We start from the raw sequence: 15,700 nt of genomic DNA on the forward strand, positions 1-15,700 counted from the left end.
GCTGCCGCTCGGCCCCGCAGCGCGGCGGCGGGTGAGCGCGGCGGCGGCGGCGGCGGCGGCGGGGAGGCGGCGGCGGCGGCGGGGGCGGCCATGGGCTGCCTGCAGAGCGTGGCGTGCAAGGCGCGGGTGCGGCGGGAGCAGATCGTGGTGTCCGACGTGTCCGCCACCATCGAGCCGGCCGCCACCGCCATCGAGGAGAGCTCGCCCGTGGTGCTGCGCTACCGCACGCCCTACTTCCGCGCCTCCGCCCGCGTCCTCATGCCGCCCATCGCCCGGCGCCACACCTGGGTGGTGGGCTGGATCCAGGCCTGCAACCACATGGAGTTCTACAACACCTACAGCGACCTCGGCGTGTGAGCTGGGGGTGCTGCCGGGGGGGTGCTGGGGGTGCCGGGGCGTGGGGAGGCGCGCGGGGGTCGGTCAGGGCGCCTGGGTGTCGTGGGGAGGGGCTGGTGGGGGGCCGTGAGGGGCGGGCGGGTCTGGTGGCGTTGCGCGGTGGGGACGGAGGCACCGGCGGCGTTACCTGGGGGGGATGGAGGCCCTGGCGTGGCTGCGTGAGGGGACGCAGGCGCCAGCGCGGTTCCGTGAGGGGGACGGAGGCTCCGGTGCCATTCCGTAAGGGGTCAGAGACCCCGCAGCGGTCCTGTGAGGTGATGGGGCCCCAGCGCAGTTACGTGATGGGGGCGAAGGCCCTGATAGCGTTACATGAGGGGGATGAAGGCAGTAGTGCCCGTACGTGGTGGGGACAGAGGCCCTGGTGCCATTCCGTGAGGGGCCAGAAACCCCGGTGTGGTTCTGTGAGGTGATGGGGTCCAGGTGCCGTTACATGATGGGGACGGAGGCCCTGATGCCATTACATGAGGGGGATGGAGGCCCCAGCGCCGCTCCGTAAGGCATCAGAGACCCCACAGCAGTCCTGTGAGGGGATGGGCCCCCGGTGTGGTTCTGTGAGGGGTCAGGGACCCCGGTGCCGTTACACGATGGGGCAGAGGCCCCAGCGCAATTCCGTGAGGGGACAGAGGCCCCAGTGCACTTTCATGAGGTGACGGAGGCCCCAGGGCAGTTCCACGAGGGGACGGAGGCCCCAGCGCGGTTCCCCGCTGTCCTCCCTCGACGCCATCGCCTTGCGTTCCTTGTTGCAGCCCGGCTGGGAGAGGTTTGAGGGAAGTCGCTTGAAGGCTCCACGCAGGTGGCTCGGGAGGACACCGAGGAGCAAGTCTGCGCCCAGTCTGCCACCAGGGCACCCGCTCTGCCCTGGCGCTGGGCCGCCTCGGTGCGGGGGCTGCAGGCAGGAGGTGGTTGAACCAGGGGCTCCGTCCCCACAGGAGGCTGCCGGGCGGTGCCACGCTCGCAGCCAGGCCTGTCCTCAGCCCGTCCCATCGGCCTCATTTCTCCCGGTTCCTGCCCGGGAGCTGCAGAGCCCTGATTTCTCTCAGGCAGGCGGGGGGGCTCTGCGTGGCAGCGTGTGGGGTGCTCGCAGAAAGCCCTGTCGAGCCCGTGTGGCCCCACAGGGGCTGGGCTCTCTGGGCATCCCCCTTCCCAGCACTGGCAGAGCTCCTCCTCTCCTCAGCCCTCGCGCAGTCCCCGCCGGAGGCAGCTTGCAAGGGAGCGGGAGCAGATGGAGGCTGCCCTGGCAATCCTCTCCCTGGAAGTAGGTGGCACCTCGCGCGGCTCCGGGCTGCCCGGGCTTCCTGGCAGGGAGACACGGCGCTGGCGTGCCTTCGCCTGCGGTCCTGTCCCTGCCGGTGCTGTCAGGAGCGCCAGCTGGGGCTGGAGCAGCTCCCCCGGCCCCGATCTGCCTGGGGAGCGGGAGCAGCCGGCGCCGGTCCTGCCTTTGCCTCGAGCTGCTGAGCCTGCCCTGCCCTGGCTGCCCTTCCTGAAAGCAGAGCCCCGCTCGGATTTCTCCTGGGTGCCAGAGGCTGCAGCAAGGTGCCCGATCAGTTTCCTCCGGCCTCCTGCTCTTCCCCAAGGGCACAGGGCTGGGACCCGGGGGCGGCAGAGGGGCTGCCCTCTGCATGGCCCTATGGCCGGTGTGGGGTCGAGCTGCCTGGAGCTGGGCTTGGGCAGGGAATGCGGGGGATGACCCCGTCCTCACGCTTTCGGAGCGGGCAGGGTCATTTTGCACCACAGTGGGGTGCTGGGGCTGTGGGGGCGAGTGCAGGTTGTCGCTTCTCAGGGAGGACAGAAGCCAGATGTCCCCTTGCTGGTGGCTTCGGAGCCCAGACCTGTGTGGAGCTGAGCTCTGACTCAGCAGGAGGCTTCAGCCAGAGCGATGTGTCTGAGAAGTTAAAGGTTTTTCTGTTTATTCTCCTTTCTGTGATACCCAGCAGTGACGTTGCCAGTTTTTCTGGGTAAAGATACTGGCATGCTGCAAGCCTGACCTGCCTCGAGACAGAGACCCAGCACAACGCTGCACAGGTGATCCTTAACCACCTCTCGCTCTGGGTGTGCGGGGCAGTGGCTTTAAATTTAAAGTGTGGGTTCGGCATCCAAAGAGTGTTTTCGCATTCTCAGGACTTCAGGAAAGACACCTGGGAGCTGGGCTAGGGCTCGCTGGAGCCGGGTGGCCGCTGTCCCCGCTCCCAGCTCGTAGCTGCCACGTGGTGATCCTCTGCCTTGCCGCACCCGCCTGGTGGTGGTGTTCGTGTGGTCCGCAGCCAAAATTCTGGCTGGAATTTCCCCCCCCCACCCACAACCCCAGCAGCATGGCGGGGATTTCATCACACCAGCAGCAGGCATAATTGTGATATTTAATTACTGCACATGTGTCTTAGCAAACGCCTATATTTAGGGGTGTAAAAATTGCAGACGGAGCTGCGGGCTGGGGGGAGCTGCTCCAGGCTCGGCGTGTGCGGCCGTGGCTGCGCTGCAGCTGACACACAGCAAGGTTTTTTTTTCTTTCTTTTTTTAGATCAAGAGCTGAATAAGGAGAGAGTGACCTGCAAAAGGCTCAGAAATGAGTTTTGGCCCGTTTGGTTAGATTGCAGGTTAATTAAAATGCTATTGTGCTGGCAGAGCGGAGGCTTCTGCTGGCCCTGACTGACTCAGCGAAGGAGCTGAAGACAAATTTGTTCTTGAATGAGGTCCTCGGTGGCTTCCTGCAGGTGGGAAGATGGTTCCCAAGCTCTGCTCTTGAGTCAGCGCTGCCGGGGGGAGGATCTGGTGGCTGATGCCAGAGACAGGCTCTGGTGCGTGGCTCTGGCTGGGTACAAAGCCTCTGGTGGCTGCAGGAGAAATGGCTTTTTCCGTGGGATTTCGGACTGAATCGTTATCCCTTTATCTGTGCTGTCTCCCCCTGGTCCAAAGCACGTGCTTTACCCTGGAAGTGCTGGCACACAGCGGCTTGCCTCAGTCCCTCCCTTGCTGTCGCTGCCCGGGCGCTGTCGCTGCCGTTTCTGCGATAACCTGCCCTTTCTCCCTCCGTTCCCTAGGTCGAGCTGGGAGCTGCCCGACTTGCGAGAAGGAAGAGTAAAAGCCATCAGCGATTCTGATGGGGTGAGCTACCCCTGGTACGGAAACACCACGGAAACGGTGACCCTGGTCGGCCCCACGAACAAGATCTCCAGGTTCTCGGTGAGCATGAATGACAATTTCTACCCCAGTGTGACGTGGGCTGTCCCCGTGAGCAACAGCAACGTGCCGTTGCTGACCAGGATTAAAAGGGACCAGAGCTTTACCACGTGGCTGGTGGCCATGAACACCACCACCAAGGAGAAGATCATCTTGCAGACTATAAAGTGGAGGATGCGAGTGGACATTGAGGTTGATCCCATGCAGCTCCTGGGGCAGCGGGCACGGCTGGTGGGAAGGACTCAGCAGGAGCAGCCCCGGATCCTGAGCAGGATGGAGCCCATCCCACCAAACGCACTAGTGAAACCCAACGCCAACGATGCCCAAGTCCTCATGTGGAGACCCAAGCGAGGCCAGCCTATAGTCGTGATACCTCCCAAGTAGCGCAGCACCGGGGCGTGTGCCGGCGTGTGCGAACGCACGGGGTTCCTGAGCCAAAGCAGACCTCCTGGGTTCACCTGCCTTTGTAGCTGCGCTTGGAAACACGGCTTCTCCTTAGCTGGAAAGAGAGCGCGAGCCTGGCCCGGCCGCCCAGAGGGGTTGCCGAGCTGGTGGATTCCCCAGGAGGTGGATTTGAGCGCTCCTGGGGCTCGCGGCTGGAAAAGAGGCTGGCTTAGCTGACCACCTCCTGCTTCCTTGCAGGGAGACGTGAGGAGCGAGAGCGCCATCAAACCGTGCCTGTGGCGAATGCTGCTTTCCACCCCGTTAGCCGTAGAAGAGGAGACCATGCCTGCCGGTCGGGGCGGGGGGCTTTGTGCAGTCGCCCTTCCCCTCGGTGTCTCTACCTATGCATTTTGGATCGATAATCAGCCCGTTGTCACGCTCGCTGGGACTTGGAAGGGCCTGGGAGCAGTGCGGGAGCTGGCGCCCGGCCGGAGCCCAGTGACAGGGGGCGTCTCTGCCCGAGAGGGGCTCTCCGCAGCGGGACGTTTTGCATGCATCTCGGTGTGTTTGGAGTAGTCGTGAACGTAGGAGGTGGCGTAGTTCATTCCCATCTTGGAGTGAGACCTAAGGGCAGGTTAGATGTCCTTTAGTTTTAAGGTGCACTAAATCTTTGCAGTTCCTCAACCTCCCCCTCCCCACACCCGCCAGCCCTTTTCTTTTTTTTCTTTTTTTTTTTTTTTTAATTTTTTGCAGAAGCAAAAATTATTCTCAGCCAGAAGAGAAACCGCGAGCGGTGCCTGTTTACCCAGGCGAGGGAGAGCAGGCAGTTACTGACGGCGTTTGCGTGGTCGCCAAAAAAGCTTGGAGGTACTCCAGGATTCGGGTGCTTCCACTGCAGACGGGAGCCCGTAGCAAGAAGTTGGGCGCTTGTTCATCTCCCTGCAGACGCCTGCTTGTGTGGGGAGCCTCAGCCATAGCCACCCGTGGAGCCGCACAGCCCATGGGCGTGCACGGGGAGGAGGAGAGCGTGCCGCCTCGTGCTGCTGCAGGCGTCTGGCAGATAAGGGGTTTCTTTTTACTTGCCTTTCTCCTCGCCCCCTGCCCTTTCCTCGCTGCCTGGATCGCTGGCATCGTTCTGGTCGGCGAGGAGATGCTGGTGCTGCGGGCTGGACGTGCAATTCCCTGCTTGTTTCAGCAGGGGAGCAACATTTCCTCTCTTTCTGCTGTGCCCTGGTGGTTGCACCCTCCTGGATGCAGCAGAGGCGGGAGCCACGACGGCTCTGCCCCTGCCCAGGGACAGCTTCAGGTGCCCTGCGTTCCCCGAGGGGCCTGGGCGGACGAATGTGGCTTTTGCTGCTTTCCCCGCTCCCTTCGCCGCCCCGGCACGAGCCCTGCCGTCCCTCTGGCTCGCGCCCCTGCCTTCGCGTGCCGGAGGTTTTGCTGCTGCGGGGACGTGGGGTGTTCCCGCTCGGAGCTCCCAGCGGCCGTCCCGCTGCTGGGAGGGCTGGGGAAGGGTCGTCTCCTTCGCTGCTTTCGTGCAGAGTTTCTCGCGGCATCAGGAGCGCTTCCTCGCACCTGGCTGCCCGGTGTGCACCCGCCTCGGGGCGGCGCCTTCCCGGGGCATCGCTCCCAGGAGCACGCGCGAGTCTCTGCAAAGCTTCAGCCTCAGCTTGTGCGTTTCCAGGGTGGGACGTGCACCCCGGGCAGCTGGGGGCCGGTCCCCGCAGGCAAAGGGACTCCCCAGGCGTCTTAGACCAAAAATCCCTGTGAAATCCCCAGGCTATTTATTATCCTCGGTAGCGTTTGCTACGGATTCGGTTCTTTATTTCTCTTCTGGGAGCGCTGCGTGCTGACACCTCGAGGAACACTTTCAAGTGCTGTGGGCTGCGGCCCCGCTCCTCCCGCTCGGCCTGGCGCAGGCGGAGGGGTTTGGTGGACTGGGAACCGGCGCATTTCGGGTTAGTGAGGGCTGGGTGAATCCTTCTGTGAGGAGAGCGTGAAGGGAAGGCAGGCTCTGAGCTCCGGTTTGCTTTGCTGTCCTGAGCAGAACCCCTGCGGGGAGATGGTCAGCACTGGAGGGCACCCTGTTTTTGTGACATTCGGCCGGTGTTTTTATCCCGATGCACAATCAAAGGCAGTTTTAGCCATCGCTGACGTTTCGTTTATCAAAAGTGTGCCTGGCAAGCTGTTGGAAACTTTGGGTCCAATTTGTGTTAAACTTTGAGGGAGGAGGCGGAGGGAAAATACCTTTCAGTGCGAAATAAGACCAATGTGTATTTTTGACCCACTGGGATAGAAGTGATCCTGAAAGCTCTTGCGAAACCCCTCCCCAGCGTGGCAGCCGGATCGAATGGTGCTGTGCTGGGGTTTTTCCCCCAGAGGCGATGGTCACGGCAGCGGTGCCGGGACCGGGGGGGTGCTGCTGTGGGGATGCTGCTCCCAGCGGCCGTGGCTGCCCCCCTGGGGCTGGGGTTGAGCCTGGTGAAGCGGTGCGGTGAGGGGCGGCACGAAGCTGAAGGGAAGGAAGGAGGCAGGGGAACGGCTGTGGCTCCTCGGGGTGGTCCCTGTACGGGTCTGGTCTGGAAGCCTGCACGTTTGAGCCCGGGATCAGCCCATTTCTCGGCCGCCCCGAGCCATATTTATGAGGGCCCCGAGTGGGATCCCCGGTGCTGGCTCCACGGGAGCATCCCCAGATCCCCGGGGAGCACCCGGCCTCCTGTGCTCAGCGCCACAACCACCCGTGGGCCGCCTCCTCCCTCCTTCCCTGCTCGTAGCCGGCGCCTCGTTATCTCAGGGAGGGACCCGAGGTGCCCCTTCTCCTCCATCCCGTGGCGTTTTCGGGGCCGTGCCCCCACGCCACTCGGGCGCTGCGGGAAGCGTCCGTCCGTCCCTCTGGCTTCAGGGCACGGCTTCGTGGTGCAAGGCAACGCCTGCGGGGCAGGCGGGCCAAGCCGAAGCCGGCGCTGCCGCCCCTCTCCTCCCCGGCGCCCGCCCGCCGGTGTGCTCGGTTCGCTTATTTATTTCTGTATTTGTATTTATTTATTTATTTGAGATTTATTTATTGATTTGTATTTATTGACGGCTGGAACTCGGCGGGGGGGGGTCAGCAAGGGTGGCTGGGTCCCCCCACACCCCCCCTCGTGGATTTCGGGAGCGCCGATAGGGAGGGTTGCTCGCGGGCACCTGCTCCCATCCTGTCCCCTTTTGGGAGGGAGGGAGAACTGGGGAAAAGGAAGGGGGATGACACAAATGCCTGCGGGGAGGACATCCCGTGCCTGTCCTCCTCCTGCAGAAGCCCCCTTGTGCCCCCCCAGGCGCTGCGCTCCCTCCCGTGCCCGTCTCTATTTATCGGCCCGGCCTCCCGGTGTCTTTCTGTTCGGCTCGCGCTGTGTTTGATGTTGCCAATTTCCGGAGATGGTGATAAGAGCAAGGACGTGCGGGTGTCACTACGGAGAAAAGAGAAAATCAGGTATTCTGCTGCCGTGTGGGGAAAATCGGAAGGAAGAGGAGACGAAAGCTGGTTTTGCAGAGTGCCTTAAACACAAATGACTTTACCGAGTAGGGGGCTTGGACTTCTGTCTTTGGATGTTATCGCAAACTCGAACAAACGTTGCATTTCACTTCTCTGGGATTAAAAGAAAAACGTTCGATCTGTACTGGAACCCAAGTGTTCTGTCTGCTTCAGTAAGTCTGGCTGCCTCGGGCTGGCGAGCTCTCGAGGAGCAGAGGGATGCTGCCTCTGTCCCTTAGGCAATCAGATCAAGGGGAGAGCCGCGTGCCACGCTCCTGCAAGAAACCCAGGAGCTCTCGTAGCTTGTGGGTACCTTGGGAAGTTGTCAAGCTTGGTAAGGCTGAGAAAATGCCCAGAGAAAGGATGTTTCCCCTTTGGGATTGCAGATCCCCCTCCCACTTCTTGCAGAACGAGGCTGGGGGGGACAAGATTCCACCCGGACACCAGGTGGTGTTATTTTTCCCCACTGTCTTTTCGTAAAAATAATAAATGGGGATAATGGAGAATTTTATAAAGCAGGGTAACTTAAAAGTTCCACAGCTGGGGGGAGGGAGGGGAGAAGGAGCAACTGAAACATTTGGAAAAAAATACAAATATTCCATGTATTGTCCCTGACAGCAATTAGGCATTAATGTAAAATTTTATTTTGGCAATGAGAGGGGGAGTTCTCAGCCTGAAAGGCAGCTGCCTCTGGGCAAGGATGTCCTCAGTGGGGTGGCGTGGCCTGTGTGATGAGGTGCTGGAGGACAGCCACTGGGCGCCGGCTGCGTGGGCACTGTGACAAGTGCTGCTGACTGCGCTGGGCACTGGGAGACGCTGGCAGGCAGCCCGTGTCCTGTTCAACCGGTGGGATTCTTCCCTAGCCTTCTGTTAAAACACCGCTCATCACTCGACAAGTTTGGGCCTGCACGAAGCGTTGGTCCCTGGTGCAGCAGGGCTGGAACGTGCCCGGAAAGCAAATCACGCTCCTTCCGACTTCGCAGGCCCACGGCTTTGAGGTAAGCGTCTGATCGAGGTGAGAAATCCCTGAGGTTTAGGAGCAGGGAGGAGTTTGCAGGGATTGTATCGTGCCCTGGGGAGCTACCTCCCGGTCCAGGCTGACGCTCCCCAAGCAGCCATCTCCCTCCTTCCCCCGCTGAGGCTCCTTGAAGCAGGGACAGCACGCCTGCCCCGTAACCCGCTGCCATTTCCCCAAGTGCCCGATTTATAGGGCAGTCACAAGGCAACCCGTGGTGCTGCCACCAGCCGGGAGCGTGGGCGCACCCCCCAGCTGCAAAGCCATAGCAAGCAAAATCATTCAGGGTGCCACGGATGAAGCACCAACGCTATGGGGGTGAACACCAACAAAAGCAGACCAGGGACGCTGCACGTAGTACTGAAGACCGCTTTATTTCCTCTAGTCCCTCTTCCATAAAAGCTGAAAATAATCGGTCAACTTTCAGCAAGAGATGAGAAAGCAGTAAGTGAGAGATTTTGCTCTGCAGCTCCTCCCCTACGGAGGGGACCAAATGAAGTTGTTAACGGGTTAGTGACGGCTGCTCCTAGGGGCACACAGCAATTTGGAGCACCCTCAGCTACCTGATGGGAGACACGAGCCCAGCAGGACACGCCTCGGGGCCTGGCTGCTGCCACCGTCCTTCTCACTGGGCTGCCAGGAGAAGCTCAGATGGTGCTCAACAGGAGACAGCACAGCGCGAGCCGCGGAGCTGCCACCAGTCTGCTAACCTCCTCCTTGCAGGGCTGATTCAAGGCAAGAAAACACCCGGGGTTTTAGTTTGAGGGGGCGTGGGGGGGACAAAAGGGATGTGGGTTGGTTTAGTATGGGGGTGAGCTGTCAGTGAGTGTCACACGGTGCTGGGGAGGCCGGGTCTGGGCACGGGCAGCACTGCCTGCTGCGTCCAGGGCCGCTCACTCGGGCTGCGGGGTGTAACGCAGGTACTTCTTGCCTGACGGCAGGTCCTTCGTGAAGACTCCTTTAGGGAACAGCTTCTTGGCCTCCTCGTCAGGTAAGGTGGGCACAACCATGACGCTGTCGCCGGGCTGGGGAGCAAATGGGAACCGTGAGAGCAGCAGGGGTGCTGGCGGGCTCGGATGCAGGTGGCGATGGGTGGCACTGCCTCCCCCCGAACGCTCGGCCCCAGGCACGTGCCCTGCAGCTCTGCACGGGAGCAAAGGTGCCTGGGAGAGATGCCAGGAAGCCTGGGTGGCGTGGAAAGGGAGAGCTGCACCGTCTGATCCAACGGGATCCCACGGCCCAACCCTTCCCTGCGGGAACGGGGAGTAACAGGAGAGGAATTTGGGCAGTACTACATCTCTGCGCCGCCTGAGGGAGCACAGCCTGCTTGGGTCTGCTCCTCCAGTGCTCAGGTGCCCCTGCGCGGGCAGCGCTGCCTCCCCCTTGGTGTGCCAAGCCCCACGGAGAGCTGTGCCTCCCTGCGAGGTGTGTGTGGGGGGATGAGCTGCCCCCCAAACTGGTTAACTCACGCTGCAGGAGGCAGGTCTTCAGAGCGAGGCTGCCTCCACCTGCTGCTTACACTGCACGTGGAATTACTGATCTTAGACTTCTGCTTTTAGGGGACACTGTCTCAGCGGGAGCGTCCCCTCTGGCTCCATTGTCACCACTGTTTGGTGACGGCTCTGAAAGCCAGCAGCAGGACAGCCCCAAGAGCTGGGCAGCTCTGCTGGGCCAGGGAAACGCTGGCTAGCGAAAGCAGCCAGGCTGCACTTTCTTCTTGCTTTATATTGCCTGCCCCAAATATGTGGGGAATTTGAAATAATGCTGCTGCACGGGGATGGCAGCAAGTAAGCGACAACGAAGCTGGCTATTTTCCACGGGGCTAGGACGCGGTTGTGTAAGTGCTGGGCGAAGCGGGGCCGTGCCCGCACCGGCCCTTCCTGGTTCGAAGGGAGCAGAGCAGCGAGCCAGGCAGGAAGGGTGCCCCCACCTACTGCTAGGTACTCACACTACTAGGTGCTCACACCTACTGCTCTGCTGGCTCTGGTAACATTCTCCCTTACCAGTCAGCAATTGTGGCACCTGCCCTGGCCCAGAGCTCCCATGCTGATAGCTAGAAAGGCCCGGTCCTGTACGTGCTGGTACCTAGGGCTGAAGGGAGGGAAGGGAGATCCCTGCGTGATGCCAGACAGCAACGCCCCCGGGGCTTGTGCTAGGATCCAACTCGTATCACGGCACCTCACCCGCTTTCCCTCTGGTGACCCCCAAGAGGAGCAGGCAGATGTTTCAGTGCACCTCTACATCCCCTGCCCGGGCAAGGCCTGGCTGAGCTCTGCTCCCCTCCTCACCTTCCAGTCCACAGGGGTAGCGACCTTCTTGTAAGCTGTCAGCTGCAGAGAGTCCACCACCCTCAGGATCTCATCAAAGTTTCTCCCGGTGGTGGCTGGGTACAGGATGGAGAGTTTCAGCTTCTTATCCGGGCCGAACACGAACACCTGAGCACAGGGAGGCAGAGTCAGGTTCCTGGGGCACCGTCAGGGGCCAGGCAGAAGGTGTTTATCCTAATGCATCTGTTCGGCCCTCCTCCTCCTCCTATCTTGGGAAATTTGTGTCCTGTGTGATTGCAGGTGCTTGGAAAGTAGCGGTGGCTATCTCCTAGAGCAAACACTGACTCCCAGGCATGTGGAACACAGCGTTTGCTCTGGGAGCTCCTATTTCTAACGCTGCCTTGTTTTGCCACTTGAAAATTCTTCCCCCTGGCCTTTCAACACAAACATAGAGGGGAAAGGGAAAGTCCAACAGATCGAGGACTTAATATTCCCTCTCCGTCCGGAGAGGCACGAGGATGAGCTGGTGCCAGCAGCAAGATGGAGCCGTTGCCAGCAGGCCGGGGCTGCGCCAGCTTCTTCCTGCAGCACAACTCGTGCATCTAGCCCCGGGAAGTCAGCCTAGCTCCCGAGGTGGTCACATCCACGCAGGTAAGCTGCCCCCACCTCGGTGCCCCGCAGCCGGGGGCTGCCAGGCACAGAAGGCTCCCGGGCCGGGCACTCACCACGCGAGCAGTCAGGGGCATGCCGTCCTTGTCCCGCTCATCGGGGTCCAGCATGCCCAGCTTGACAGCGAGCTCCCGGTTCTTATCAGCAATGATGGGGAAGGGGAGCGTCTCCTCAGGTTGTTCCCCGTTGTAGGCGTTGATGTCCTGCAGGGATAAAACCACCGAAATGCTCGTGCTCCCCTCTATCCACCGTGGGGGACAGAGGCTGAACCAAACCGTGTTCTTTAAGGAACAGTTTTTTTTTTTTTTTTTTTTAACTGTTCTTAAGGAACAGGTTTTTTTTTTTCACCCCGGGGAAAACCATCACCTCCCACGGATGCTCTCCCTTGTGACCACAGTTTGTGAGGCTGCTCCCTGTGCTACTCCTAGCTTTATCTGCTTCACGCAGGAACTGTATGTTGACCATCTCTGAATCGGATCTGGATTTGGCCAAAACATTCGCGTTATCTCTGTAGTTTGCAGTACCAGCCGTACGAGTTGTGCCGAGCCACAGCAGGGCTGGGAAAAGCCTGCTCAAGGCAGCACGAGCAGAGCAGCTGCCAGCATGAAAGCAAATTTATTCCAAGGTTTCTGCCCCAGAACAGAGCTGCCTGTTCCTTCCGTCCTCTTTATGCTGCAGGGGAACAAACCAGACTCCAGCACTGACAGGCGCCTCCCGCATGCCGCTGCTTTGCAGGATCCGCTGTGAACATACAAGTTTCTGTCTTCCTGGGCTTTGAGCATGGTGGGGCAGGCTGGGTCCCTCTCAGGGAGAACATGGGGAGGGCAGAGTTGGAAATGCTGCCCCAGGCAATGCCCGCTGCTGCTCAGAGCATGCTGTGAGAGCAGGCAGGCCCTGTGCTAGCACCCCTAGGCTGGATGGTGGTGATGTAAGGGGCTGCAACCCTGCCCTGGCTGCTCAGGATGCTGCAAGCAGGTCAAGTGGTGCACCCGTGGCAGGATGTTTCCTTTGAAGCGTTTCTCTCCGTTTGCTTGCACCCCGAGGCCTTGGTGAGTCAGCGGTGCACTGCAAAAAGGGGCTGTTCGTCTCTGCTGGGCTGCGTGCTGGCCTGCTCTGAGAGGGAGTCAGTTCTGTTCTCCTGCAGAGCTGCCTTGTTAAAGCAGAGCCAAGAGGCCAGCCCGCCTCTGAATGTCCTGCGGAGCTGCAGGAGGCTGTAGAGGGAAGCTGGGCAGTGACACTCATGCACCCCCCTCTCCAGAGCGGGGATGAAGAGAGCTGAGAAGCCGTATGCAAATCTTACGGACTATAACTCATTCTAAAACGCACGTAACTTCATGCTGCAGGAAATCTCCATACAAAACGGCTTCATAAACCCCACCCTGTTTTGCAATACAACACACAACTTACTCACTTCCCTACAAACTATTTTTCTTTCCAGAGTCCAAGCTGAAACCAGACATCATCAGAGCGATTTATTCACCCAACTAACCGAGGCTAAGGCAGCAGCAATCAAAGAGGGGCCTGAAACCTCCTCTGACAGCCCTGCAGCAACCACTCAGGAGCCAACCACCTCTCCGCATGCCATAGACCTGGTGCTGCTGAGGCAGATACCATCTTTAATCCTGCTGAAGCAGCTCGTCCCTTCAGCCAGGTGTTGGAGAAGCAGTGCACAGACTGGGGAGACAGGAGAGCAGGACTCATCTCCGGCTGAGGTCCAGGCTCGTTATGAGACCTTGAGCAAGCCCCTGGGTCTTGGCTAGGGGTGGCTAAGAAGAGCCGTGACATCTTTGGCTGGGTAAGCAGAGCTGGGCAAAGTGACACGACAGCTATGGCTACGCTCTGGTTCACAGCCCTGCTCTTTGCTGCCAGGTCAGCTGTCCCGCCCAGTTTATCAACTTTCCAGGCCCTGTCTGCCCACTGAAATTTGGCACCAAAGGCAGCAGAAGCTCCTTTGTTGTTTCTCGCAAAATTCAGCCATTTTTCCTGCCCATTTGCTTCCTCGTGGACCGTGCTCCAGATGAAACGAGCTTCATCCAGAGAGAAAGCACAGGAATGTGGAGGAATGTTGCACAGAGAGATCTAACCGCCCGAAGTTTTGCTTGTTCCCGAGACTCCTAAGACCTAGCGACGGAAACTGCAGTTTCTAGATCTCAGTCTAGCATTTCCTACAGACCACTTTTGTTCAGAGGCGCCTGCCACCAAGGCGTGCTATCTCCATCCAAGCTCCATGGCTGGGCAGGAGAACATCTACAGCACAGCATCTGATCTTACCAGCTGCCTTCCCAGTTCAGCTCTGTGGGTCGCAACCTGATGCCTCCTCCTGTTCCCACACAGAAGGGACCCAGTTGCTCGGCACTGAACAAAACCTGCCCCACCTTCAGGCAGCTTTGCTCCCCCTCTGCATCTTCTCTTGTTCTCCCGTAGTCTGTGAGATGGGCAATTCCAAACGCAGGCTGCACGAAAGACTCCAGTCTGCTCTGGATTTGTCCTCACTGATTTGATCTTTTGCTCTGGAGGACATTCACAGGTTTTCACAGGTGCTGAGGAGACATTTCCACACCGCCGTCTCTGAGGCCTCTCCCAGCCTGGCAGAAATCTCCCTGCAGCTTGGACTGCTGCCCTCTGACTTTCTCTGTGGTTTTCTGGCTGTTTTTCCAAACGTGCTATTCTACTTCCCACCGGCGCCCTGAAGCTGCTCTGCAACTTTTCCTGGTTTTACCTGACGTCATGCTGAATCATTCTGGACCATCAGCAAAAGCAGCTCGTTGTTCACCTCCTGCAGGTTATCTGACTATGCTGAGCACCACACGTCCCTGCAGACCCTCTAGGAAGCTCCCTGCTTCCCTCCCTTGACACAATTCAGTGCTTCCTCCCATCTCCCTGCAGAAGTGAGCCTTCCCTTTCACAGCTGATTTCATTTGAAAGCTTCCTGGAAATTCAGGGGCTTTGTGGGAGTCAGCAATACCCCTACAGTTCTTCAAAGGGCTCTAACAAACCAGGACACAAGGCTGCCTTACGAACCACAACCCAAACTTTCTGTTGTGTTTAATGCGATCTGACTGGTGGTTTCAGCCAGTTTGACCAGCGCAGAGACCCCAGTTACCGCTGTGAGATTTGTATGCTGTTTGTCCCCAGGCCCTCCTGAGGCTCGGTGGGACACGGGCCGTGCACCACCCAGGTACAGAGGTCGGTTTAAGCAATAACGCAATTAGGCAACTTCTGAAGCCGCTCAGTCGTTAAATAACGCTGGACTGTGCAAATTCTCACCTTTATCGTTCCTGATTTGCATGCGTGTCTCACTCCCGGAAAACCTGTGAGCACATTCCCGATTCCAGAGTAAAGAGAGGCAGGTACCTCACCCGGGGATTGCTGTGCCCTGGCCGTATCTTTCCCAAAGCTCATTTTACACCCCTCTCACCTGGAGCCACGCTGCCTAGCCCCACAACGCTGCGATTAGGGTTTTTCATCGGTAGCTTTCCTGCTCCTTCAGCAAGCTATTTATTTCTGTGCCACGTTTTTTATGGTTCCTAAGGATGGTTTTCGGTCTTACACGCTCTTACTTGCCGATTTATGTTTAACGCGCCCTTTTGTCTCCTGTTCTCTTCCCCCTGCCTGGGCACGGACTGCACCCTTTGAAGACCGATGCTGGCTTCGGGCGCCTCCTTTCCTGTTCCACCGCACAAGCGCTGAGGGTCTCTGCACAAACCGCCCTCCCTGGGCTTTGGGCACCCCCACGCTACCCGACGGCGGCTTCCGGGCCCCGCGTGGGCCCTCCGTTCACCCGGGGGCGCGGCGTACCTTGCTCCAGGCGAGGTGGTCGGGCACGCTGTCGATGGAGAGCGCGATCATCTTCACGTTGCGCTTGCTGAACTCGGGGGCCAGCCTGGCCGCCCGGCCCAGCTCCGTGGTGCAGACGGGCGTGAAGTCCCGCGGGTGGGAGAAGAGGACGCCCCACCTGCCGGGAGAGCGCGGGGACGTGAGGGCTCGGCGTGACGGCGCGCCGGCCGCGCTCAGGCGAATACACCCACGCGGGATCCCGCTGCCGGGGTCCGGCCCCCCGCCCCGGCCCGGCCCGGCCCGTGCCCCCCCGGCCCGGCCCGGCGCTCACGAGTCTCCCAGGAAGTCGTGGAAGCGGATGCGGCCCTGCGTCGTGTCCGCCTCGAAGTCGGGCGCCTCGTCGCCCAGCAGCAGCCCCGGCATGGCGGCGGCTCCGGCACCGGCCCGGCCCGAAGCGCTTCGGCCGCGATCGGCTCCGCGGGGCGGGGCCTCTCCGCGGGGGGCGGG

General features: G+C 60.1%; 2 protein-coding genes across 5 annotated transcripts; one reads left to right on the forward strand and one right to left on the reverse strand.

Annotated features, from left to right (window-relative positions):
* On the forward strand, positions 1-7,610 carry FAM78B (family with sequence similarity 78 member B). 4 transcript variants are annotated; one of them, XR_005822206.1, is made up of 4 exons: positions 1-353; positions 3,432-3,573; positions 4,213-4,588; positions 4,708-4,847. XR_005822206.1 is itself a non-coding variant. In XM_040566008.1 (3 exons), exons 1-3 carry the CDS (start codon positions 91-93, stop codon positions 7,491-7,493), a joined length of 630 nt encoding a protein of 209 aa, XP_040421942.1. In that variant the 5' UTR covers positions 1-90; the 3' UTR covers positions 7,494-7,610. The 4 variants fall into 4 exon arrangements, 3 of the variants coding, with proteins under 3 accessions (XP_040421942.1, XP_040421941.1, XP_040421939.1); XM_040566008.1 differs by lacking the exons at positions 4,213-4,588; positions 4,708-4,847 and adding an exon at positions 7,269-7,610; XM_040566007.1 differs by having other exon boundaries at positions 4,213-4,729.
* Positions 7,611-8,835: 1,225 nt separating this feature from the next.
* Positions 8,836-15,699, reverse strand: PRDX6 (peroxiredoxin 6). The gene is made up of 5 exons (XM_040566012.1): positions 15,525-15,699; positions 15,215-15,371; positions 11,473-11,619; positions 10,769-10,915; positions 8,836-9,505 (listed from the first exon to the last, which is right to left on the reverse strand). Exons 1-5 carry the CDS (start codon positions 15,614-15,616, stop codon positions 9,374-9,376), a joined length of 675 nt encoding a protein of 224 aa, XP_040421946.1. The 5' UTR covers positions 15,617-15,699; the 3' UTR covers positions 8,836-9,373.
* Position 15,700: the final 1 nt, after the last annotated feature.

Source organism: Cygnus olor, chromosome 8, assembly GCF_009769625.2.
Source record: "Cygnus olor isolate bCygOlo1 chromosome 8, bCygOlo1.pri.v2, whole genome shotgun sequence".
In the NCBI taxonomy this organism is placed as follows: Eukaryota; Metazoa; Chordata; class Aves; order Anseriformes; family Anatidae; genus Cygnus; species Cygnus olor.

Coding starts and splice junctions, on each gene's coding strand:
- FAM78B (XM_040566005.1), top strand. CDS start 91: ATGGGCTGCCTGCAGAGCGTGGCGTGCAAGGCGCGGGTGCGGCGGGAG. Junction 354..3,431: donor ACCTACAGCGACCTCGGCGT/GTGAGCTGGGGG, acceptor TCCGTTCCCTAG/GTCGAGCTGGGAGCTGCCCG.
- PRDX6 (XM_040566012.1), bottom strand. CDS start 15,616: ATGCCGGGGCTGCTGCTGGGCGACGAGGCGCCCGACTTCGAGGCGGAC. Junction 11,620..15,214: donor ACCACCTCGCCTGGAGCAAG/GTACGCCGCGCC, acceptor TTATCCCTGCAG/GACATCAACGCCTACAACGG. Junction 9,506..10,768: donor CTACCCCTGTGGACTGGAAG/GTGAGGAGGGGA, acceptor TTTGCTCCCCAG/CCCGGCGACAGCGTCATGGT.